The sequence below is a fragment of the Mus caroli genome, unplaced genomic scaffold (genome assembly GCF_978045245.1).
Source record: "Mus caroli unplaced genomic scaffold, Mus_caroli_1 scaffold_19, whole genome shotgun sequence".
Lineage (NCBI taxonomy): Eukaryota > Metazoa > Chordata > Mammalia > Rodentia > Muridae > Mus > Mus caroli.
In genome coordinates, this window is record NW_028227274.1 from 44,910,505 (window position 1) to 44,937,429 (window position 26,925).

At 41.2% G+C, this 26,925-nt stretch overlaps 1 protein-coding gene across 3 annotated transcripts in view; it reads left to right on the plus strand.

Moving 5' to 3' along the window:
- Positions 1-26,925, plus strand: part of Commd10 (COMM domain containing 10) — a 131,386-nt gene that overhangs the window by 15,738 nt on the left and 88,723 nt on the right. For all 3 annotated transcript variants that reach the window (XM_021150690.3, XM_021150691.3, XM_085833460.1), the window contains one exon: positions 13,895-14,005. In XM_021150690.3, coding sequence (XP_021006349.1) covers positions 13,895-14,005 — 111 coding nt within the window. The remainder of the gene's footprint in view (positions 1-13,894; positions 14,006-26,925) is intronic.

Below are 26,925 nucleotides of genomic sequence, written 5' to 3' on the forward strand. Positions count from 1 at the left end.
CTTATTCTTGTCACCATTTACATATAGGTTTATTCAAAATATATAGCCATTGTGTTGCATGATGAAATTTTATTGTCTTTGGACATGGTTTACCTGCATTTAAAAATATATGGTCAAGGTTTTCTAAGACAGTAATATTTCTAAACACTAAAATAACTCCCTTTAAGCCATTACAAGATTTATTGTATTAACTATAACAGTCAATTGTTTATTTCATTGTTGAGTACCTGTTTTTGTTTAGGGTATCTTTGTTTATTTGTTGAGAATTATATACATATATAAAGTGCATTTTGATCTTAGTAACCCTCTTTTCTCCGTCTTAGTCCAACATGGCTTCCTTCCAACTTCATGTTCTTCAATTAAAGAAAAAGAACCCCACTGAGTCCAGCTAACTATGGGGCCATGCATATAGGGAACCTACTTGCTGGCCACATCCCTACACCAGCCAACAGCTACAAATAGCTCCTCAGCTAGGGATAGGGCCTCGTGATCCCCTCCCTCACAGCTTGCTGGCTTGCTCTTCTGTAGACTTGTGCAGGTGACCACAGCTGACTGGTATTGATGAGTGCAGTAGTCACATCACGTCCAAAAGACAATATTTCCCAGTACTCCTTGCTGTCCCCTGGTTCTTAGCTCACCTCTGTGATGTTCCCTGAGCCTTGGGATGGAGGAATTGATATAAATGTTCCATTTATGGGTGAGCGTGCGGTCTCTTACTTTAAGCATTTTGTTGCTATACTGACCTCTGCCCACTGCTTCTCTGGCCAAGGTTAAGAGCATCACAACTGGTTACAAACATAATTCTTCTTTTTTTTTTTTTTCTTTTTCGAGATAGGGTTCTCTGTGTAGCCCTGGCTGTCCTAGAACTTACTCTGTAGACCAGGCTGGCCTCGAACTCAGAAATCTGCCTGTCTCTGCCTCCCGAGTGCTGGGATTACAGGCTGTCTGTAAGGAGTTTAATGTAGCCTGAACTACTTCTCAGCCTTTCCTAGCTCAGGAGTGATTGTCTTATTCTGTTCCTTTTCTCTCAGAAATCCTTGAGTGGCCTTCTGTGTTTCTTATGATAGAATCCATTTCTTGCAGTTGCCTGGGTGGCCTGGTAGAATCCATTTCTTGCAGTTGCCTGTGTGACCTGTAGCCTCGCTCAGCCTTCACTGCTGGGTACCCCTCACCTGGCCCTCTCTGACTCCCTCTGATCTCTGTCTCAGAGGCTCTTCTCTGGCCTGGGCATCCATATGGCTGCCTTCTTTACCATCGTCAGATCTATGTTTAAAGGTGGCATTTATCGTAAACCCTCATAACTGGAAGACCCTTTTATCGATGCTTAGCTTATTTGTACCATACTACTTTATATTTTCCCTGTTTGCTCCTGTCCTACAAACTCCACAAGGACAGAACAGTTTGTCTGCTTTGCTCTTTGTTGTAGCTTAACTGTTGTAGTGGTCTCTGGAAGATAGCAGATCCTCAAGGAATGAATGGTTAAGTCACCAATTGTGCTATTTTAAAATTCAGTCTGTCTGCTTTTCTTATAGAGAGGAATATTTCTACTTATTGGTGAGAAAAGAGCAGTTCAGTGAAGAGGTGTGAATTGTATTTTTTGTTTCCTAGTGTTTTTTTTTCACTTTAATTTTTCTTGTATTTTATAAACTCTGTGTGTGTGTGCATTGTGTGTGTGTGTTTCATTTATGTTACGACTCTTGAATCTTGTTAGAATACTAAATTCTGGATATTTAACGTTTTCTCTTTAAAAGTGAGAGTATAGGAAGAGTTCCTTTAGCTTGAGAGAGATGGAAATTTTTCTAGGGAACAAAAAGGTGATGGATTTTGCTGTTGATACAGCAGTCAATTTAAAGGGTTTTAATTTAAGAGACCTTTAATCAGCCTTATTTGGAGATGTATTCTCTTCCAAGTAATTTGTTGGGAGCAGAACCATTAACAAATTGAATAAAGATTTTGCTAATGCCAGAGAACTGTGCTGTTAGCAAGCTTACCCCGGTGATGTCATCGTGCACCAAGATGTGCGCTTGCTAAATACAGCTGTTGTTTTTTCAGCATTGCCAATTTGAGATCATTAGCTGAATGACTTTTCACTGTCCTCAAACTTGGACTATTTATATATTTTTGACACAGAGCAGTAGCAATGTGAAAGTCATTGATGTGTCTTACCAATGTCTCAAACTTGAATTTGGAGAGACGTCTCATTATAGGATCAATCTGTAGGTCAAGAAGCACACATTTCGTTGTTACCTTGAAAGTGAGGCTGTGCTGACTCCTGTGTCTAAGCCTGAGAATATAGTTCGGGCATCTCCCCAAGTTGTGATGTTTGTTATACGCATTTCTACCTCTTAAGGCTTGGTTTGGTAACATGAGAAGCAGAGGGCTGAAAGTAGATCACTGGTTCAGTTCAGTTTCCTTTGGACTTTTGCAGAAGGCAGCATGTTCTGCTGACCTCTGGACACTGCTCAGTGGGTTGTCTTTCCAGAGGTCTGCACTGTATGGTCTGTGGAGGGAGACAGTCACTTAGGAAGGTCTCCCGAGTTCAAGGACGGCATGGGCTGTATTAGTGAGTCCTGGACAAATCTGGGCAACATATAGCAGGAGTTTTTAAACAAACAAACAAACAAGAAAGAGGCTTTTAATAATGATGGAAGTTCAGAAACCTACCCAGCTTTCACTTTCAAGTGAATTTGCATTTTTAACTTGTGCATTTTCCACAAGTGTTGTCCTGGTGTAAAGTGCCAGGTTCCTCTTCCCTCGCACGAGTCTCTGTAACTGCTACAAATCCTTTATTGTCTGCTTGGATTGAAACCACACACCTTTCCCACCAAGCTTCTTACTCTGGTCTCACGACAGACCTGGCTGAGAGCAGCAAGCGCTGACTGTGCCCCAGCCTGAGGGCCACCAAACAGAGTAGTTCATTGCCTTTAAACCCAGCCTCACTCAAGTTCTCAGGCCAGGTTGCAGCTAGATTCTCTGCTACAACATCACACAGATGCCAGTCCCGGTTGGAGCCCTTGCTCTCCCTGGACTCAGAAACCAGGCCTCCCTCCATTGTACACATTCTTGTCTTCTAAGCTCCCACCAGAATGCTCCTTCGAGACTTTTTTAGTCCAAAATTCTCTTGTTTCTGCTGCTCCACTGCAGAGCCCCCTGCCTATTCTGCCTCTCCACCTCCTATCTTATGGGTCTTACCTCCCGTTTCACTGTAGCAGTGCTGGGGTTAAAGGTTTGTGCCACATCTCAGGCTTTTTACGCAGCTTTTGAAGATGGAGCTCAGGTCTTAAGCCTTGTATGGTCTCATTGTTTTCCAGGCTACGTGCTTTAAAATTACGCTTTTGTCCACCATTTCTAACCTTCTTTTATTTTATTCTTACCACTCAGTGCCACACAGTATTGCTTACTTATTAATCATTAATGTATCTTTTACCTGCTTGAATGTTAACTTCAGGAAATTAGGTATTTTCGTTTTTTTCTTTACAATGTTAAACTGCAAGCCTACACTAGTACCTAGGGCACAATATGTCATTATTGAATGCTAGCTGAGTAAGTTTTAGAACAGTCACACCACTGGGATAATGCCAGAGTTAGAGCATCCAGGAGCGGTGAGTGGTTCTGACCAGCTTGTCATCGTACATGCACATCGATGCATCTGTAGCATCTATAAAAGAAGTCTCTGGACTGTTAGGCATGTTCAGGGCATCTGTGAGAGGCCTGTGGTTTTAAACTGACTCTACAATGGCTCACATTTCATTGTCTCTGGGGTGAATGTTAGTGTTATAACGCTTGCTTGTTCTCTCTGTCTGTCTGTCTGTCTGTCTGTCTGTTTTTCCCCCTCTCCATTCACTTGGTGGATAGCTGCCACATTCATCACCTAATGTCTTTTTCACTGTGTTGAAGAGACTTGGCAACGTCACTGTGTGAGGTTATTTGCACAGATGGCTCCTGACTTATTTACTGACATTTGATTTCCATATGCTTGCCCTCAGCACTGCTACAATTCTTAGAGTGTGCGGGATGCAGCATTCCCTTACCAGCTGACTAGCTGGCGTTTTGAAATGGGACCTCCTGTGCTTCCCGGAGTTGGGATGTTAAGTGTGGAGAGCATCGCTCGCTGGCTTTACACAGCAGCTACGGCTAAGGCGTTGTTTCTACAGCTATTTAAAAAGTGGACAGAAAACTGAGGCAAAAGTGCCATTTTACAGACATTCTCATGAGCATTAAATTAATATTCTTTACTCAGAAGTAGAAATCATCCCTTTTCTGACAGGACCAGGTTGTTTTTGTTAGGCTTGTTGCTTAAAATTCATACTCATGTGATAATTTTTATAGTTAGCTTCTGCTGTCAATTTTATATGAACTAGGTGTCACCTTGGAGGAGGAACTTCAGCCAAAGAATTGCCTCCATCAGATCGGCCTATGACAGGAATGTGGGAGCATTGTCTTAGCTGCTCACTGATATAGGAGGGCCCAGCTCACTGATATGGGTGGGCCTGAGCTGTAAGGAAGGCAGCGACCAGGGCGGATGGAGCACGTCAGTAAGCAGTACTCGGCCATGCTCTCTGCTCAAGTGCCTGCCATTTCTTACCTTGACTTCCCTCCACGAGAGGCTGTAACCTCCATACGTTGCATTCGGTCATGGTGTTGATCACAGCAGCAGCAGCAGCCTAACTAGAACAAAGTATTTAAGAAAAATCACATATAACATGCTGGTCAGTACAGATTGTCTAATGCCAGATGTTTGTTTGGTTTATTTGTTTGGCTTGGTTTGGTTTGGTTTGGTTTGGTTTGGTTTGGTTTGTCTCTGAGGGCAATGAGAATGACGCTTACCTTTGTTCTTTCTGATTTTAGTTTTACACACACTTGTCATTAGGAACCTATCCTATACAAAGCAGGGAATGACATGCATTAAATTACTTGATAATGTAGCAGTCATTACTTATATCATTCTGACAACAGAATGTAAAGTCAACTCTGGCTTTAAATAAGAGACAACTTGATAGAACATATTTGAAAATAAACAGCTATGTGATTTTATAAAAACAAAAATAGCAGATGTATGAAGAAGAGAAATGAGTGATACAGTAGAAATGAGAGCCTGCACTGACACACTGAAGGAGTAAGGCAGGGTTTGGTTTTGTCTGTGATGTGGACAGAATCACGTCCACCCTCAGAGGATGGGGTCACAGTGGCCATAAGAGAAGTCAAGTCATGTAAAGCCAACTCCAGAACTGTGTCATGGAACCAAATCTGTAAGAAGGGACACAGTCCCCACCTAAACTGCTTTTGAAGAGAGAGATTAGAGGTTATTACACTTTTGGACAAATGGGAAAGACCTGCCCTGAAATCAGCTAGGCAGACATGGAAGCAAATTAAATGTCTGTAAGTTCTCAGGCTTAAAAAGACCCTTAAGAGAATTATTGTAAAAGTAATTGACTGGGCTGGAGAGATGGCTCAGCAGTTAAGAACACTGGCTGCTCTTGCAGAGGACCTGGGTTCAATTCCCAGCACCTGCATGGCAGCCCACAACTGTCTGTAATTCCAGTTCCAGCGGCTCCGACATCCTCACATAGACACACATGCAGGCAGAACACCAATGCACATGAAATAAAGATTAAAAAAATAAAATATAATAATAAAAAAAGGAATTGGCAGTGATTGCGACCTGAAAGGGGGGGCTGGAGGGCAGTATTTATTGTTAATTCCTGTTTGATTTTATACGCATTGCCAATGCTTTTACAAATAAATAGCTTTCACCCACAAAGCTCAGTTTAGTGGTTGAATCAGATTACCTCAGTTTTCACCCAAGTGAAGAAACTGATAGCTAGAGTTAGGTGAGCTGTCCAGCAGCAGGGAGGAGGGAAGAATGAGTTAGAGTCCAGACCTGACTGACTGACCAGGGAAATGCGGTGCCAGAGGAGGTTGTCCCTGCACTCCAGACTGGGGGCCTTCATTTCTGAAGATGTCACCTGAAAAGTCAGCTGATGTGATTTGCTGCATTTTATATATATACCTAGATACAGGAAAATCCTAATTTCTGCCTTTTACCATTATCTTTTCCCTCATTGAACAGAATATTAGGAGATCCATCAGCCTCATTGCCAGCTGTGCTCTCTTTCAGAATTACGTCACTGTTCCCTCCAATGTGTGACTACTATGCCTTTTTAGTAAACGACCTTAAGGTACAATTTTTTTAAAACATTTTTTATTAGGTATTTTCCTTATTTACATTTCCAATGCTATCCCAAAAGTCCCCCATACCCTCCCCCCACCCCCCTACCCACCCACTCCCACATTTTGGCCCTGGCCTTCCCCTGTACTGGGGCATATAAAGTTTGCAAGTCCAATGGGCCTCTCTTTCCAGTGATGGCCAACTAGGCCATCTTTTGATACATATGCAGCTAGAGTCAAGAGCTCTGGGGTACTGGTTAGTTCATAATGTTGTTCCACCTATAGGGTTGCAGATCCCTTTAGCTCCCTGGGTACTTTCTCTAGCTCCTCCATTGGGGGCCCTGTGATCCATCCAATAGCTGACTGTGAGCATCCACTTACGTGTTTGCTAGGCCCCGGCGTAGTCTCACTAGAGACAGTTATATCAGGGTCCTATCAGCAAAATCTTGCTAGAGTATGCAATGGTGTCGGCTTTTGGAGGCTGATTATGGGATGGATCCCTGGATATGGCAGTCTCTAGATGGTCCGTTCTTTTGTCTCAGCTCCAAACTTTGTCTCTGTAACTCCTTCCATGGGTGTTTTGTTCCCAATTCTAAGAAGGGGCAAAGTGTCCACACTTTGGTCTTCGTTCTTCTTGAGTTTAATGTGTTTTGCAAATTGTAACTTATATCTTGGGTATTCTAAGTTTCTGGGCTAATATCCACTTATCAGTGAGTACATATCATTTTAGTTCTTTTGTGATTGGGTTACCTCACGCAGGATAATGCCCTCCAGGTCCAACCATTTGCCTAGGAATTTCATAAATTCATTCTTTTTAATAGCTGAGTAGTACTCCATTGTGTAAATGTACCACATTTTTTGTATCCATTCCTCTGTTGAGGGGTATCTGGGTTCTTTCCAGCTTCTGGCTATTATAAATAAGGCTGCTATGAACATAGTGGAGCATGTTTCTTTCTTACTTGTTGGAACATCTTCTGGATATATGCCCAGGAGAGGTATTGCGGGATCCTCTGGTAGTACCATGTCCAATTTTCTGAGAAACTGCCAGACTGATTTCCAGAGTGGTTGTACAAGCTTGCAATCCCACCAACAGTGGAAGAGTGTTCCTCTTTCTCCACATCCCCGCCAGCATCTGCTGTCACCTGAATTTTTGATCTTAGCCATTCTGACTGGTGTGAGATGGAATCTCAGGGTTGTTTTGATTTGCATTTCCCTGAAGGAAATGCTGAACAAAGGATGCTGAACATTTTTTCAGGTGTTTCTCAGCCATTTGGTATTCCTCAGGTGAGAATTCTTTGTTTAGCTCTGAGCCTCATTTTTCTTTTTTTTTTTTTTTTAAAAGATTTATTTATTTATTATATGTAAGTACACTGTAGCTGTCCTCAGATACTCCAGAAGAGGGCGCCAGATCTCGTTACGGATGGTTGTGAGCCACCATTCGGTTGCTGGGATTTGAACTCTGGACCTTCGGAAGAGCAGTCGGGTGCTCTTACCCACTGAGCCATCTCACCAGCCCCCGAGCCTCATTTTTCAATGGGGTTATTTGATTTTCTGGAGTCCACCTTCTTGAGTTCTTTATATATATTGGATATTAGTCCTCCATCTGATTTAGGATAGGTAAAGATCCTTTCCCAATCTGTTGGTAACCTTTTTGTCTTATTGACAGTGTCTTTTGTCTTACAGAAGCTTTGCAGTTTCATGAGGTCCCATTTGTCGATTCTCGATCTTACAGCACAAACCATTGCTGTTCTATTCAGGAAATTTTCCCCTGTGCCAATATCTTCGAGGCTTTTCCCCACTTTCTCCTCTATAAGTTTCAGTGTCTCTGGTTTTATGTGGAGAAGGTACAATTTTTTACTTGACCTTTGAATTGTCTGATATTAATATAGCCCATGCAGCCTTCTTTTATATGCTAGTTGTGTGGCATGACTTTCTCTCATCCAAAACATTTTAATACATCTATTTTTAGAGACATACCAGTTAAAATTTAGTTGCTTGTCTATTTACTTGTGTGTTTAGCTACTAATTTATTTGTATGTGCTCAAGTGTGTGTGTATGAGAGAGAGAGAGAGAGAGAGAGAGAGAGAGAGAGAGATCACTCTTTACTGTATGTTTTGAGAGACAGTCTTTCACTGAGCCCATAGCCGGATTGGCTAGACTGGCTGGACGGTGAGCTCCCCGGATCTTCCTGCCTCTTTCTCTGCCCTGCATTTTATAGGTGCTGGGGACCTGATTGCCATGCTTGTATGGCAAATGCTTTACTGACTGAGCCATCTCTCCAGCCATAGTTATTATTTTTTTTAGCTTTATAGAGTTAATATTATAGTCTTTTTTTTTTTTTTTTTTTTCGAGACAGGGTTTCTCTGTGTAGCCTTGGCTGTCCTGGAACTCAATTTGTAGACCAGGCTGACCTCGAACTCAGAAATCCGCCTGCCTCTGCCTCCCAAGTGCTGGGATCAAAGGCGTGCGCCACCACACCCGGCTATTATAGTCGTTTTTGTTAACTTGGAACATGTTCAGAATTGTGTTTTACAGAGTAATTATAAGTTAAAACTTGGCATGGACATAGGAGACAAAAGAAAGTCATTTATCACTAACTAGTAATATTTTCAAGTAAGAAACAATATTTGTTAGATGCTTAGGTATTGTATTTAGTTCTGGAATGCGTTAAAAATATTTAAACTATCAGTGGTTTATTCTCCATCTTTTAAATTTATTTTGCTGACATTTAAATCCAGACCCTGATAGGATAGTGTTTTGTCAGCTTGATACAAACTAGAGTCATCTGGGAGGAGGGAGCCTCAGTTGAGAAAATGTCTTGATTAATTGCATGTAGGCAAATCTTTGGGCTGTTTTCTTTTTCTTTTTAATTACATATTTTATTTATTTATTTATTTATTTATATATTTATTATATGTAAGTGCACTGTAGCTGTCTTCAGACACACCAGAAGAGGGCATCAGATTTCATTATGGATGGTTGTGAGCCACCATGTGGTTGCTGGGAATTTGAACTCAGGACCTTTGGAAGAGCAGTCAGCGCTCTTAACTGCTGAGCCATACCACCAGCCCTGGGCTTTTTCCGTGATTAATGATTATGCTGTAAATGAGACTATAGATAGGGTGAACAGCCCATGGGAAGCAAACCAATACCATCGCTCCTCCAGGCCTCTGCTTAGCTCCTGCCTTCAGGTTCCTGCCTTGAGTTCCTGCCCTGACTACCCTAGATGATAGACCATGAACTATACGCTAAATAAGCCCCCCCCGGAAGTTGCCTGTGGTCATAGTGTCTTCACCACAACACACGAAGCAAACTAAGACCCTTAGTTTTAATTTGAATATAAATAATACAACAAGATTCCTGAGCATTTTTAATGTACAAATGTAGAGTATACACAGGACAGAGTTTTATTTTGAACAGATACTATAGCTTAGCTAACTTAAGGCAGAGCTCTACACTAAATTTTGTTGTGTTGCATGTAATTAAAATATTGATGATAGCTATATTTGCTTCTTGTTCTGGGTCTCAGAGGACTAATTAGTGAACCATGAGACTCTCACCTTAGCAGAGAGAATGGCTCTTGTTCATATTTGTATCACCAATGCTCTTTTCAGATTCAGCAAATAACATGTTCCAAGCATTGTAAAAGGTTCCATCTTTTAGTTTCTCTTTTAAGACATTCGTGTGTTTGATATATACATGTAATTTATTTTGTGGGACAGTCCTTAATTTGTAGTTTTCTATTGTTTTTTCATAATCTAATTTGTACCTCCATCCCCAAGGGAGCTAATGCCTTACAACCTCTCTGTAGGTACAAAGTACACATGAGGTGCACATAGATGCAGGTAAAGCACACAGAAAATAAAGGAATAGAGTTCATCTGAGTCTGTAATCACAAGGACGAGCTGCACGTGGCGAGACATGCTTTTCCATAGCGGCATAGAAACAAAGAACAGTGCCAGTTGTTCTGAGTAATCTAAGGCACAGTTACTCCTATCTGCTCTGCCCGAGAGGGGCATGGAAGCACGTGCCAAGAACAACTCCAAGGTTTTGAAGAAATAGGTCCTCACAAGCATCCAGAATTCCCCTCACACAACTCGACTCTTGAGCCATGTCTCAACACTGGTCAATACCACAGATACTCTGAATAGATTTTTTACTTGGGGAGAGGATGGAGGAGAACCGTCCAAAATTGGATGCAATTGTAAGTGTAGTGTATGTGTGCAGTGTTAACAGATAATATCTGTGCCTTTCAGTTATCACATGGTTGAACCCCAATTAGTGACTTAGAAGTAAAGTTGTACTTTTTTGTAAAATGACTCATTTCTTTTAAATAATTTTCTAAAATAAGCATGCATAATAAACATCACAAATATATCAGTTTAAAAAATCATGTGTTTAAATACTTCAAAGTCAAATGCATAAAAGTTTCTTGTACTAATGATTTAAATTGTAAGTTGTATTTTTCGGAATCATAATATATAGTTTTAGCACAGGAAGACATTCAGAACTGTTCTGTGAATGAGTACATACCTACTTAGGAACAGGCACACATATTGGAAGCAGCACAAGTTTGTAAAAGTTCGGCCAGGCAATGGCATTAAGGTACAGCATCTAACTCTTCACACATTACTGACAGTGGGGTGTGGTTTTCCCATTGTGCTGACTGATGAGTGAATTGAAGCTTAGGGAAGTCACTTGCTTAATTAATGCCAACTTGAAAATAAGCCCACAGTTCACATTCTTGACTGTCATTAAAGCAAGTGGCAGATATGGGGTAGTCTTATTCTTCATAAAAAGTATCTACTAGGCATGCTTTGGTCTATAGATAGCAAATTTAACTCCCCCTCCCCCCAGTGTAGGGGTGGAGAAAGGAGAGAGGGGAGAGGAGAGACAGAGATACCAACCAAGCAAATGCCAGTTCTATAATTTATAATAATTTTGACTTGTTAAAAAGCCATATCTAGTTAGAAATATGACTGAGTTTTTGCTCCCTCTCTTGCCATCCATTTTAGTGTGAACATTTCTTCTTTAAAGCAGAAGAATACATAATGTGATTGATTGATTATTTATTTGAGAAGAATCCCTGTTAGGGCTGTTGCAGGTTATGGAGATATGGAGGTGATTTATTCTTGCTTCACCATGATGGAGATTACAGTCAACCCTGAGAAGAGGTACAGGCAGATTATTACAATGTGCTGATTAAATACTAATAGAGAAAGAAACAGTGTCCTGAGAAGCAAAGCATCCAACTACAGAGGGAAGAGAAGGAGAGAACATGAAGTGACAGAGAAGTAACATAGGAGCCAAAAAACAGCCATTCAACTAGCATAGTGTATCCTGGGACACACAGTTGGAGAAGGAAAATGGAGACTTGAGATTGGGGTAGAGAGAGGGCAGGGTCTTGGTTACAAACAATCTGTGGTAGTTTGCAAAGAGATGGCTAATGATAGTCTGAACCAGGTTAAGTACTTTGGTGAGCACATGAGAGATACAGAAAAAGCTAGGCAACTAAAATGCCTTGTACTTATAGTTCTTTAAAATATCACCAACACTATCATATGTGTTTTCTGTTTCAATACATGTTAAGGAGGTTCGGGCAAATGGAGTTCGACTCTGCCTTAGCCCGGGGTGTGGGGGCAGTGCCTTACGTGTGAACCAAAGGAGGATGTTCAAGTTGAGTGGTGGTTGCCTTATGCCAGCGGTAGGCAGCACCCAGGCGTGCATTCGTCTGTGGCATGGACAGTCAGCCAATAAGGTCAAGAAACACAGATCCATGCAACTACCTAGAAGGACATGATATGTCGACCTTCTCATGACTGTTGAAAGCATGTTAGACGCCGTCCCAGAGACTGTTCCAATGAGTGTTAGCAGCCAATGTTAAGAATCCTTAGTGGACACCTTCTAAGTGAGTTCTTACCTGGTAATGGCTGTGGGCATGCCCTCTAACCCCTGATGAGCTGGGAGAAGCAGCAGTGCATCTTTTCTCGAACATCCTCTCGTGCAGATGATGCTCTCATTGAATCCTTTCCAGCTTGGCCTCGAGTCACTGCTGTGTCTGTTCAACACGCTTTCAAGCTAAGGGATCAGTATTCTGGTCCAGTCGTAAGCGTTGGGAGGCTGGCATTCCGACTCCGTGCAGCAAAGGTGGTTTGCCTAAGTCATCAGGAAGGCTGTCTTGTCAGAGGCTTGTAACTACTGTACTCCACAAAGCTTGAAACTGGAGATTTGTAGGGAGCTGAATCTAAAACCACATGATCATACTGCTGAACCTCGTCTCATAAAGCTCTGTGTATGCTGTGTGTGTTTGCAAGGGAGCCTACACTGCCATAGTCTTTCTCTCCTCATTTTGTCCTATCTGATTCGCTTGTACTCTTGTGTTAGTAGATTCAAAGGAAACAATTAGTTTCTACCATAATTGGGAGCCGTAGTAAGTTAATGCACTCTGGAGAGTATAATAACCTCTCCGGTTCCACAGGCAAGCTGACAGGTCAGCGGCTTCTTACCTGGATCTCTGTTTATTGACTCTGCCTCGTGGTGTGAACCATACACTTGGGTTTTCTTCTCTTTTTTTCCAAAAGAAAAAGAAGAGGGGGATAAGGGAAAGAAAGCCTTCTTTGTATAACACAAAGATTTTTGAAAGATAGGAAGTCAGCAAACAGAATATGTTATTTACTAGTTGAAATTTCTATTTTTTTTTTTTAAATCTGAGTTTCTCAGATGCAAGAGACCCACAGCCAGATATTAGGCAGAACTCATGTAGTCCTTGAGAAGAGGGGGTGGTGGAGGGGAGGATTGTGGGAGCCAGATGGGACAAGGACCACAAGAAAATCAACTAACCTGGGCTCACACAGACTGAACTCATATCCAGGCAGCCTGCATGGGACTAACCTAGGCCCTCGGTACATGTATTACAGTGTGCAGCTTGGTCTTCTTGTAGGACTCCTAACAGCGGGAGCAGGAACTGTCTCTGACTCTGTTGCCTGCGGTTGGAACCCATTCCTCCTACTGGGTTGCCTCAACTAGCATTAATAGGACAGGAGGTGCCTACTCTTACTGCAGCTTGATATGTCATGGCTGGTTGATATCCATGGGAGGGCTGCCCTTTTCCAAAGAGAAACAGGAAGAGTGGATGGGGGAATAGGGTGAGAGAGTGGAGGTGGTGGGGAGAGACTAGGAAGAAAGTAGGGAGGGGGAATTGTGGTCCTGATGTAGAAAATAAATAAATAAATAGCAGGTTTCTAAAATGCTATCTAAATGGCAAGGTTTTAAAAGCCATTGGCTCAGCTAGATATGGTGGCACATGTCACTAGGTATTGTACTTGGGAGGTGGGGTGGGAAGATCAGGAGGTGAACACCATCCTAGCTACACGATGGGTTTGGGAAACATCCTTTGCCACCCCTAACACCCACCCCCCCAAAAAAACAACCCAAAATTCAACCCGCAGTCAGCTGTTTTTGTGTACTTGATTGCTAGCATTTTTATCGTTTAGAATAGTCTGTTTGGAGACCACTTTCAGTGTTGGATTTGACAAGTATGACAAGAGGCTGATCTACTGAGTCTAGAGGGAAAGTTTACAGAGATTTCAGGTTAAAGGACCCTGAAATTGACTTTTCATTTAGTCTGCGCTATTTGTGTTGATTCCTACAGAGTGCAAATGTACTTGAAGTTGACTGTTTTCTTCTTCTGTCCCATCTTAACCCAGTCCTCATTTGTCTTTTGTAGCTAGAGACAGTAGGATGGCAGCTTAACCTGCAAATGGCCCACTCGGCTCAAGCAAAACTGCAGTCACCTCAGGCCGTGCTGCAACTGGGAGTGACCATGGAAGATGCAAAGGTAAGAAACTGCGCCCTGGGGAAATGAGGTATTTTGTTTGGTAAGTCTCTTGCCTCATCAACAAAGAAGTCCAGATTTAAAATGTAAACCAGTTACAACAGCTTGTCTTGCAATGTGAAATTCAGTGAAGTCACTGTTTTTGATGCCCCCATCCCCTCATTCGTGAGTGTGTGTGTGTGTGTGTGTTAAGCTGTAGGCTGCATGCTTAAAGGGAAGGGTACGTTTGTTGTCCAGCCAATGCCTGGGACAGTCGGATAATCTGAATTATATTTTGGGGAGTAGTGTGTTCATGTGTGTAAATCCATCCTCTTGTAAGATCGGTTTTTGTACCAGTTTTACATCATAGGGCAGTTTCCCCTTCAGTATCAGTCTCAGACTAACTTGAACATAATTACCAGAGGTGAAGAAGAGCCATGGAAGGCTTCCCACTGTGGCTCAGAGAGACGTGTATTTCTGATACAGTGAGAGCTACCTATCATAGTTTATACTGTAACTACCCGTTTAAGATAAAAGACAGAGAGCAAATGTACCCTCTAAAGAGGTGAGACTTTGTATCTATCATGTTGAGATGTTTAGGTAGAGCTGGGCGTGGGGTGCTGTGGGAGATGTGAGGACGGAGAGTGACACCAGTAGCCGTGTTTATCATGGGATCGAATGTACTTGGATAGCGTGGTCACAATAGTTATTATGTCATAGGCATTTCTGTCATTTTCAAGAGCTGGGCCAGTGGCCAGCCCAGGTTATATAACCACAAAAGACGGATGTGATTTAAGTCTTATACATAATAAATTAGCTTAATGCAGTGTTCCAAAATCATTTCATTTCACACATTTTTCACTGGAAAACAAACAATATAAACTTACTAGTGAAGTGTCAAACTGAGAAGTGTATTGCTAGTGCTGCAGCTTAGGTGATGTAATTCGGGCATGTAACTAATGTCTCCGTGTAGCATGTAGTGTGTATATTGTAGGGTTTCTCTGAAAATTACATGCCTTTTGTGTATAAAGCACTTAGGCCAGTGTGGTGAGTTCTCAGTGAGCACTGGCTACCACCACCACCATCATCATCACACTGTGGGAAGCTAAAACAACTAATCAATCAGTCGATCAATCCATTTGCTTCAGGCCAAAGTTTCTTACTAACCTAATTTGCTAATGGAGTTATTGTCATTTTCTATTCTCTTTCCTATGTCATCTCTTTTTATTCCCCCCTTGGTATACTTTTAATATTTATGCTTACTGGGAACCCAGGAGCACAAGGACAGTCTGGAATGTCCCTCTCCCTCCTGACAACCTTTAGTTTAGGAGGACGGTCTGGAACACGCTGGAGTAGACTGGGGCTCACAGGCCTGAACATGTGCATGTTTAAGTAGCTCTGTGCTGTCAGTTTCTCTGTGGCTTCTGCATGTTACCTCCAGGTAGCTACAGCAGTATGTGAGGTTTTTAAACCAAGTCTTAGATAAGCTTTGGGCACCAGGGCTTCTATAGCACTTTACTTTGGGATGTTTCAGGCCCCCCAGCTCTTGCACACAGGCACACAAACATGCCTTTATGCCCATGTGTCTGTTTTCTTGTTAGGCAATGGACATGAAGACCTAAAGCTTCTAGCACAGCAGTCTTTTTAAAAAATTCATGTTATCCAGGAAGTCAGTGCAGATATGAAAATACCGCTCATTTGTGATATGGGCTCAGGGACATTTACTGTCTTCCATCTTTTGCTCTCTTGAGGTTTTGATCGGATCTTATTGCATATGAGTGTTATTTAGCCTCATAACATGCAGAGCTGGAGCATCAGTGTCATTCACAGTAGACAGAGGAGAGCAGCACTGTGAGGGCACTGGGACTCCATTCTGTGTGCAGACTGAGTCTCTTCTTTACATTGTCCCTCCCCTGTGCCGCTGTGTGGACTTCGACCTACCTAATATTTCCTAGGCAGTAACACACAATGAAAAGTAAAGCCATTGTCAACCAGGGCAGGGACATGCTGTGACCAAGGGATGCTGAGCTCAGGGGACAGTTGACAGCCACACTGACTCCTCCGCAGGCTGCTGAGCTCTGCCTGGAGTTGAATCTTTTCTTTACATTTTCTTGTTATCATGACTTCATTTTTAAAATCCTACTTCATGTGGTTGCTTGGTGTTAATATTTAGGTTACTTCTGTTATCAGAGACTACAAACTATACTGTGTTGTCTCTCGGTCTCCTGGGTTCTTAAATGAGAATTTGGGGAGTGGGGATCGGCTGGAAGTGAAAAGGCAAGGCGATGGAACAGGGTTTGGAACCCAGACGTATTGAAGGGAAGCTGCTGTTAAAAGATTAGAAATCAGGACTGCTTACAGCATTGTGAAAGGAACCACGGAATTATCAAATTATTTAAAATAGCGACCTGTAGGGAGGAATTCTTTTTACATATGTATTGTATGACCTAGTTACCCAGGAAACGTCCATGCGTTGAGACCGCAAGAGGCCTGGACTCAGTGTAAATTAGAGTCTATCTGGACAGTGTTTACTTTTGAGCCCTGAGCTGAAAACACAGAGAGTAGTTTCTAAGGAACTGGTTTTCCTGGCGACAGCTTTCAACATGGCACAAACGTGTAGCTCGCAGTGACGTTTTCCTTTGTTACCACACTCGATAACACTGTTTGGCTCTGTTATCTTTGCCCTAAGAATATTTCTGTCTCAGGGCTTTCCTGTTTTGCTACTAATTTTATCGTGAAAAATGGATGATTGTAGCTTTTGGACAGATCTATAGTCTAGTGATTTTCAGCTAGTATCCTTTGTATTTCTGACTGCATTTTGCAAAGTAAGATGATTTTTCTGGTTCACAGATACTTTAAAATGAGTTTTCTTGTTTTGGTTTGGCTTGGTTTGTTTCATTAGGGGGCAGTAGAGCACTTTGCCTGCTGAACCATTTCTGGCATTCACAATGTTATTTAACATAACATTCCCAGTAGTTGTGGGAAATGCTAAGTGTTTACATTTCTAATCTGTACATAACAATAGAGTTCTTCTGTTTCCATCAACAGAATTAATGCCAATTAATCAGATATGTATGGAACAAATAAATGAGATCAGCATGAGTCAGCTTTTGTTAATTTGTCTGTGATCATTTGCCAAAATGTAATTCATTAAAAGCCTTCTGCATGGTTGACTTTTCTTGTGCATTCTGTCAGTTATATTTATTTCTTTATAAGAAAATGAAATAAAATAATCCCAAAGATAGCTGAATGACTCTGTTGGGTAATAGTTTAAACTACTTCCAGGCTTATTATAGTCTGTTGAATTAAAAAAAAATTTTGAAGAATACAATGTCATTAGTAACAAGTGTTGGTAATATTGAATATTATCAATACTTTGAATATTCTAAAAATACTAACATACTTAAAATATACACTTAAGTTTCATCATCTGTTTGTTACTCAACAGAGTCCTATTTTATTAAAGTAGAAATTAAAATCATGTTTCATTCTTTACCCACAACCAAAATTACTTTCACAGCAGACTTTCATTTCTCATAATGCTAAGCTGGACTTTACTTTGGGTGCAGAAGGCATTTATGGATAAGTAATTATGATTTTGAGTGAATATAGACCACTTCATGCTGGCTCCTGAGGTAGACATCTTCATATTTCCAGCTGAATGACATATTTTGTTAGAGCGAGAAAATGAGCTTTATTTTTTGACTGTTCATAGTGTTTTCTAACCATGCAGGGAAGAGAACTCAGGGCCTGTACGTGCTAGGCATGTGCTCTACCACCAAGCTACCTCCCACCGCTTTCCTGTGTTTGCTCTGTCCATGACGCTAGATATTGCCAGGTTCGGATGTCTATGGGTTCTCTTTCAGTCACGATTGTAAGTTTTTGGATAGATAGGGATGGGACGTTCAGAGAGGTTAAGTCATTTCCCCAGGTCGTAAGGCTAGTAGCCTGCACCTCTAGAATTTGAAGCCAGACCATTTTATTTCAGAGTACTGCAGCGCTGTTGGGTAGGTACGGGGCTCCTTTCCTCCTTAGGTGATTCAGTGATGCATGCTGTAAGATCACACATATGTTTTGATGTTGAATGTTATTTTAAAATCCGAGGTTTTGTTGTTCATTTTCTTCTTAAGAACTGTATTCTAGGTTTCCTGTTTTCTTTTTATGTGATTTAGTCTGGGGAGTTGATAATTTTGTCATTAAGAGATACTAGTTACTTCTGCAGAGTGAGTGTATCCATGTTTATGTATGGACCATATTTCAATTGAACCTACTTTTCTTTTTCTAAGCACATCTTGGTATAAAGATAATATTATGTGTCATTGCATGAAGCCTTTAAACAGACTATGTTACTTAAGGGGGAAATAGACATTCTGATTTATTTATGTTATATATCTCAATTAAATCCTGAACTCTTGTTATGGCAATTTAAAATACTGTGATCCCCTTAAAGGTATTCTACTGTATAGGATTGATTTAATTAGTTGCACCTACAGATTATTCTAAGATGTCCTTAAATGTAGGTCTGAACATTCTAAATATACTTTAAGGTATGCTATATCACATCTCTATTAGCATAAATCACATTAAAGAATAATTTCTTACTCTTAATCATGATTGGAGCATAAATCAGATGTGGAAAAGAATTAATTTCTGATGTTTAATCCCCACTGAATGCCTTTTTATTATATATACATATATATATATGTATATATAATATTTGCATTATCTACTATGTTAACATAAATATACCAAAAAAGTGATTACTATAGTTGAGCAAATTAGGAACGGCTTTGCCTTTCATAGCTTTTTTGTATCTGTAGTGAAAACATTTCCAAAAAAAAAAACAAACAAACAAACAAAAAAAATCTAAAATCTATTTTTTCAGTGAATGTCAGTGTGCTTTTGAGCCACCCTGAATTTCAACTTGATCATGGTAGATAATCAGTTTGATGTGTTCCTGGATTTGGTCTGCTGGCATTTTGACGATATTTTCATCTGTGTTCATAAGGAGTCTATAACTTTCTTCTTTTGTTGGGTCTTTGTATGCCTTTGGTATCAGGGTAGGAATTAGGAAATGTTCCTTTGGTTTCTATTTGATAGAAGAGTATGAGGTCTATTGCTGTTAATTCTTTGAGGACCTGGTAGAATTCTGCACTAAATCCATCTGGTCTGGCATTTATTTGCCGGGAGACTTTTAAATACTACTTCAATTTCACTAGGAGTTATGGATTTTTTTTAAATTGTTCATTTTATATTGATTCAGCTGTGGTAGGTCACATAGATCAAGGAATTCATCCATTTCTTTTAGGTTTTCTAGTTTGTTTGGAGTACAGATTTTTAAAGTACGTTCTTATGATTCTTTAAATTTCTTACGTGTCTCTTTTAGTGTTTTTCTTTTCATTCCTCATTAATGTGGATCCTCTCTCTGTGTTTTGGTTCATTTGGCTAGAGGTTTGTCTGTCTTGCTGATTTTCTCAATGAACCAAGTGTTCATTTCACCAATCTTTGTATTGTTTTTGTTTTATTTCATTGATTTCAGCCTTGAGTTTGGTTACTTTGTCCTATCTACTCTTTTTAGTTGTTATTTCTTCTGGTTGTCTTAGAGCTTTGAGTGGTGTTGTTAAGTGATTAGTACGCCACCTCCAGTTTTTAGATGTCTGTACTGATTTGCCTCTTAGAACCACCATCATTGTATCCTGTAGGTTTCGGTATGTTATGCTGTCATTTCCATTAAATCTCTTTCTTGGTTTCTGTCTTGCTTTTCACTCAGTAGTGAGTTAGTCTACTTTCTGCTGTTCCTATTGCTGTTGATATCTGGCTTTCATCCATGGTGGTCAGATAGGATACAGTGTGTTATTCCAGTTTTCTTATATTTGCTGAGACTTGCTCTGTGTGCTCGTATGTGGTCAGCTTTGGAGAAAGTTCCATTAGATGCTGAGAAGAAGCTAGGGTGGAATGTTCTGTGGATGTCTATTAGGGATGTCTGATTTATAATGTTATTTCACTCCAGCATTTCCATGTTTAGTTTTTGTCTGCATGATCCATCTGTTGGTAATAGTAGAGTATTGAAGTCAACACCACTGTAACTATGTAAGGTTCAATATGTGATTTTAATTATAGTAGGTTTTTAGTGCCCTTGTGCTTTGTGCATAAATGTTTAGAAGTAATATCATGTTGGTGGGCTTTTTTTTTTTTTTAAAAAGTAGTGTTCTATTTGTTTTCTCTTTAGTTTTGGTTTGAAGTATATTTTATCAGATATTAAAATATTTAAGTAGCTATACCAGCTTGCTCCATGGATCTATTTGTTTGGAATACCTTTTTCCATCCTTTGCCCTAAAGTGATGTTTTTCCCTTGATGGTGAGGTGTGTTTCTTGGATGTAGCAGAAAGATGGATTCTGTTTTATAATCCAGTTTATCAGTCTATGTTTTGTTTATTGGAGAAGAGAGAATATCACTATTTATGAGTTAGTAATCAGGAGTAATTTTTGATTCTTGTCTTGTGTCCCTCCAGTTTTGATTAACTAGTGTCTTGATTGTTTGTTTTTTGTATCCCTTTGAATGTACTTGGTATAGTTAACCTTCTCTTCAGACAAAAAGTTTCCCTTCTAATGCTTTCTTTAGAGCTGGATTGGTGGTCTGAAATTGTTTTTATTGTGAAATGTTTTCGTTGATTATGATTGATAGATTTGCTGTGTATAGTACTTTGTTAGAGCTTGTAGGTCATCAGATAAGGCTTTTTTTTGGCTTGCAGAGTCTCCATTGGAGAGTCATATGCTATTCTAATGAGTCAGTCTTTATATGTGGACTTGGTCTTTTTCCCTTGCAGCTTTAAAATTTTAAAAATAATTTTCTGAGACTTTAATTTCATCATTTTCCCTTTTCCTTCCCCCTCTCCACACCCTGTCATAGACCCTTGCTCCCTTTCAAGTTTTTGGCCTTTTTTAAAATTAATTTTTACATAATACACACACACACACACTCCGGAATACACAAGTGCAACCTGCTCAGTTTGTATAATATTACTTACATGCATTTGTTTTCAGGGATGCCCTTTGGTATTAGACAACCCGCTGGTGTGCTCTTGGCTGGGAATACTGTTGCCGCAGCTCTCTGCAGTCCTCAGTTGCCTGTAGTCCTTTGTGTGGAGTTAAGACCTCACAGGGTTTCCTCACCACATCAACGATTGTTATTTTGTTTTTCCTGCTTGCAGCTTTTTTTTAAAACAATATTTTTTATTAGATATTTTCTTTATATACATTTCAAACGCTATCCCGAAAGTTCCCTATACCCTCCCCCTGCCCTGATCCCCTACCCACCCACTCCCACTTCTTGGCCCTGGCATTCCCCTGTACTGGGGCATATAAAGTTTGTAAGACCTAGGGGCCTCTCTTCCCAATGATGGCTGACTAGGCCATCTTCTGCTACATATGCAGCTAGAGATACAAGCTCTGGGGGTACTGGTTAGTTCATATTGTTCCACATAAAGGGTTGCAGACCCCTTTAGCTCCTTGGGTACTTTCTCTAGTTCCTCCATTGGGGGCCCTGTGTTCCATCCACTTCTGTGTTTGCCAGGCACTGACATAGCCTCATACAAGACAGCTATACCAGGGTCTCTTCAGCAAAATCTTGCTGGCATATGCAATAGTGTCTGGGTTTGGTGGCTGATTATGGGATGGATCTCCGGGTGGGGAAGTCTCTGGATAGTCTATCCTTTCGTTTTAGCTCCAAACTTTGTCTCTGTAACTCCTTTCATGAGTATTTTGTTCCCTATTCTAAGGAGGAATGAAGTATCCACCCATTGGTCTTCCCTCTTCTTGATTGTCTTGTGTTTTGCAAATTGTATCTTGGGTGTTCTATGTTTCTGGGCTAATATCCACTTATCAGTGGCTTCTTTTGTGATTGGGTTACTTCATTATCTTGCAGCTTTTAATATCTTTTGTTTGTTTGTATGTTAAGTGTTTGGATTCTCATGTGTCTTGGAGAGTTTCTTTCATGATCCTATTTATTTGTGTTCTGTATGCATCTTAGACCGTGATACACATCTCTTTCCTTGTATTGTGGAAGTTTTATTAAAATGCTTTCTGTTCTTTTATTTCGGTTTTTCTCCTTCCTATATGCCTGCTATTCTTAGATTTGGTCTTTTCATAGTGTCCTAGTTTTTCTAGACGTTTTGTCCCTTTTTGTTTTGTTTTTTAAGATTTAATATTTTCTTTGGCTGAGCTATTTATTTCTTTTACTTCATCTTCAAGACCTGGAATTCTGTCTTTTGTGTTGAAACCTGTTAATGGGACTCACCTTTGAGGGTTTTGTTTTACTTTCTGAGTTTTAATTTCTAGTTCTCGTTCTCTCTCTCTCTCTCTGTATGTCTGATTCTATTTCTTTGTTAAATTCTATTTCATGTCTTGAAGTATTTTCCATTATTTCATTCGGCTGTTTATGTTTTCATGAAGACATTTATTTACGTTTCCCCTAATGGCTCTTGAGCATACATAATTGCTGTTTTGTGGTGCTTCAGCTAAATGGCTTTTCTCATGGCTTGTTGCAGTAGGCTGGCTTCCTTTGTTTGTCTTTTTACACTGGGATCTAGGCATCTGGGTAAAGATATCTGAGGTAGCTGGCTCTTGTTGGGTGAGGTTCCGTCCTTTGGTTGCCATTGCCCATTCTGGGTCTGAGCCAGAGTGTGTCTGTCAGCTTGGGTTCCCTGGAAGAAAGTGGTTCTGTTGGTCAGATGGAGTCACAAGGATGGGTATGGGTTAGAGGCAATGGCTGAAAGGACTGGCAGAAGAACTAGCGGGACCAAGGACCTTAAGTCTGCACCAAGAGGCTGAGTCCCAAGGGGATGAGGTGAGCTGGAGAAGGGCTTAGGCTAGCACGAGGCCGCAGGGCCTAAAGTAGTCTGGAGAGACCAGAATGATGGCGAGAATGTTATAGGTGCCTACCTGGGTCTTAGCCTGTGTGGTGGTTGTAGGGTCCCTGGTAGAGAGTTCTCGTGTTGGTCAGGTGGGGAGTCCCAAAGGAAAGGAGATGGGCTAGAAGGGATGGCTGATAGAGGTGAACAGGCAGGGCCAGGGGAGCATGGCTCAGCCTGAAAGTTTCCTTTACTGAGCCCTTTCTTCTATAGCTGTGGGTAAGATGCCTTTAAGAATTTTCTCCAGTATTTTTTTAGGTTGTTTATTTTAGAAGATCTTTATTTCTTCACTAATTTTAAAGGATAAGTTAGTTGGATATAGTAATTTTGGTTAGCAAAATTTATTCTTGGGGCTTTAAAAGTATCACTCCATGTTTCTCTGTCTTTCACGATTTCTTCTAAAATGTTTGATGTGGTTTTTATGAACTTGATCTTGCAAGGTGGTGCCCCCTCACCCCTAAGTTTTATTTCCACATTCTATACTATAGTCCTTTAAATTGAAATGTTATGGGGCGATCTGGACATTTACTTCTACGTGGGCTCCCAACTGTCTCCTGTACTTGTGTGGCTCATAGCTTTCTGTGTTTCTGAAAAGTCTTGTTGGTGATTTCATCGAGTAGTTCCTGTTAGTTTCTATCTGAGCTCTGTACACCCTGGATTCCTGGGTTTGTTCTTCCTAGGGGTCACGGTTGTTCCCAAATGCACGTGCCTTCATTTCCTCTGTAGCATGGCATGCCCTTCCTCTCATACAGACCTGTGCTTGTGGGTCCCCATCTGTATTAGTTAGGGTTTTACTGCTGTGAACAGACACCATGACCAAGGCAAGTCTTATAAAAAACAACATTTAATTGGGGCTGGCTTACAGGTTCAGAGGTTCAGTCCATTATCATCAAGGTGGGAGCATGGCAGTATCCAGGCAGGCATGGCACAGGAGGAGCTGAGAGTTCTATGTCTTTATCCAAAGGCTGCTAGTGGAAGACTGACTTCCAGGCAACTAGGGTGAGGATTTTATACCCACACCCATAGTGACACACCCATTCCAACTAGGTCACACCTATTCCAACAAGGCCACACCTTCAGATGGTGCCACTCCCTGGTCCAAGGATATACAAACCATCACAGCATCCAAGACAGCGTGGGCTAGTTCCTTGGCCCCACTGATCCTTGGGTGGCTGCTCTCTTGGGCAGCAGAAAGGGAGGCATTGTGTCTTGGATATGTAAAAAATTCAGGGACTTCTGCCCTCTCTACCTGAAAAGTTTGACTGTAAGCCCTGTCTTACGGAGATTTCCCACCATGGCTCCAGCTATCTGAGCTCTGCAGTGATAGGGGCCCCCTCTCTGGTACTGGCTTGTGTAGATTGCAACTCTCCCATTCAATGCAGTGTATTTTTCCAGCACACAAAATTGAACATATGTGGGGCCTGTTGAGGCCTTCCTGTTTTCTCTTGCTTAAAGCCTCACTGAGGGGACCCTCCCTTCCTACTCCATTGCTTGGTGCCTGACGATAGGCTCTGTTTTTTCTTCTACAAATCTAGACTTGGCAAGTTCTAGGTTTCATCTGGTCTGCCGGTAGTTTGCTGCCGTATTCTGTGGCCTTCTGTGCCACCCACTTCTCTGCAGCCACACACCTGATGTTTTGTTTCAGAGTCTTGAAGATTTGGGCAAACGTGTGTTCCCAGTCTGCCGTTTCCCCAGGGTCTAGCATAGTCTTATTTTAAAAGCCTAAGGTTCATTTTCCTGATGTGAGTGGTGGTTATGTTTTTAATCCCCATTTAAATGGCAGGATTTTTCCCCCTTCTACTTTGACTCTTTGACTCTTTTGTGTGCATTTACCTCTTTTGATTCTAAAGTACAGGAAAATGTGAAAAATGTAGGTATGTACCTGGTACAGTCTCACTGAGCCTTTTTGCTGCAGACAGGTGAATAGGACAATTTGTAGATGTCTTAGCTTTGCCAGAGGATATTGTGCTTCCAGTTATGCAAAAGCTCCATAATAGCCACCCACTCAAGATCTTTAGTTCTGCATAATAATGATACGTAATAATAGGGGCTGTTTTCATAGCACAGTGCACTTAGGTGTCTCTTTTCTGTTGTGCATTTCTTTGTAGATAAAATATTACTGAATCCTATGTGTTTTAGAGAGATGGGTTAAAACACCAACAAAGTAGTAATCTCTGAAAGATGGACATTTGATATAAGAAAATTTATGTCAAGAAATAAACCTCGCCAAGACTGAGAGGAGAGCAGACAGTGAAGAAGGGAGAGTACAGGCTGGTAGAGACCACACAGGGCTGTGGTGGTGCTGGTAGAGACCACATAACTGCTCTTGCTGGAGACCTGGTCTCAGTTCCCAGTGCCCCATGTCAAAGCGCTCACAATCTGTAACTCCAGCTTCAGGGGAGTGGGACACCCCTGGCCTCTAAGGGCACTTGTACTCACGTGCACATACTCACATAAATATACATAATTTACAGTATTAAAAATACATTTGTGAAAAGAGGAAAAGTGAAATAAAGGTAGGCCAGTGTTGAGTTCTAATGTAACTTTCAGGGAAAGAAGGAAAAGAGAGAAACCCATCAAAGTTGCTAAGTGTGGTTTGGGACCATTTGAGGCAGAGAAAACGTCAGATTAACTAATGGTATTTGCACATTTGCAGGCACCTGAGCTACTTCAGTGTGTCACTCCCCTCTTGGCACTGTCACCTTCTTTCTTTTGGGTTGGCCTTCTTTCTTTTGGAATTGGTGATGTTGACTGTGCAGAAGCAAGAGTCACTATGCTTGACGCTCCCATGTTAGTCCATCAGTTACTATGTGCCAGCCTTTGTTCTGTGTGAGCTTAGTTTCTCATTGGGCCTTCCAGATTGATAAGTGGGTCACTTCGTTTATCGTCCCAGAGGACTGAAAATAATTTATGAGTTAATAAAGAAGCTACTCTGTTTCCATGGTCATCACTTTGTTTCCTGTCTTAAGTAAGATACCTGATTTGTTTAATAAATCCTATTCTTACATTTTTTTCTGGTACTGTCTCACTCTTAAACACTTGGATAGCCTTGAAGCTCCCCTGAGGACAGGTGATTTATTCCCATCTGCCAGCTGGAGGAGTGAGACCATGCCCCGATACAGGACTGGGCTGAGACGCGTTCCACTCACTCCTGTGAGGGCTTTCCGTATGATGGACTTCTTGCCGTGTTAGAGAGTCAGAGAACTCCAGGTTAGGGCCTGGCAAAGACTGTGCAGGGCTTGCTGGGCGTAGATCAGCAAAGTTCATGGAGGCTCTGCATCTCCTGAGCTATTGGCGGCCTTGCCGACAATGATAGTCTTACGTAGAGGACGCTGTTCCCTTCCAGACAAGCATCTTCCTTTACCCTAAGAAACCGCCACAGCCACAGCCACACTTGCTCCTCGGTAGTTGTCGCAACAGTTTGCTCTGTCCTTAGTTAGGCACTCAAGAGTACACGGGTGACTTTTAGCATTCGAGTTGTCCTTTGCATTCTTGAGACCCTGGAAACGCATGAGACCTTGTCATATACCAACCAACGAAGAGTTGTATGTTTCATCTCATGCCTACTCTCAGGTTCACACTTATTCAAGACCTTGCTAAATTGAATTGTCTGCAGTTTTTTGGTGTTTTAGTTCTGGTTTTAGTGTACACTTGAGTTCATGTGTGCACATCATAATTAAGTTCCCTTGCCTATTTTGTTACTCTACTGTATTAGTGAATGACTTGTGTTATAGGGCCTTGTCCTTCTTTTTCATTTATTTACATAGCCAAAACCTGATGTTTCTTATTTTGTGACATTCGTTAAGCATTACTCCCGTGTTCATTAAGCACTCTCTCCCTGTTAGCTCTCATCAATTGCTATAGCATCGGAACCTGAAGGAGGTTCTTTCATGGAAGCTCATCAGCATTCTGCTTTGATCATTGAGAATTCTTTGTAGCAATCATACAGATAAACAGGCAGCCTCTGTGACTAGTGAAGAAAAGGAAACAGTGAGATGGTGGAGGTGGCAGGTTAATAATATAACAACTGCTGTT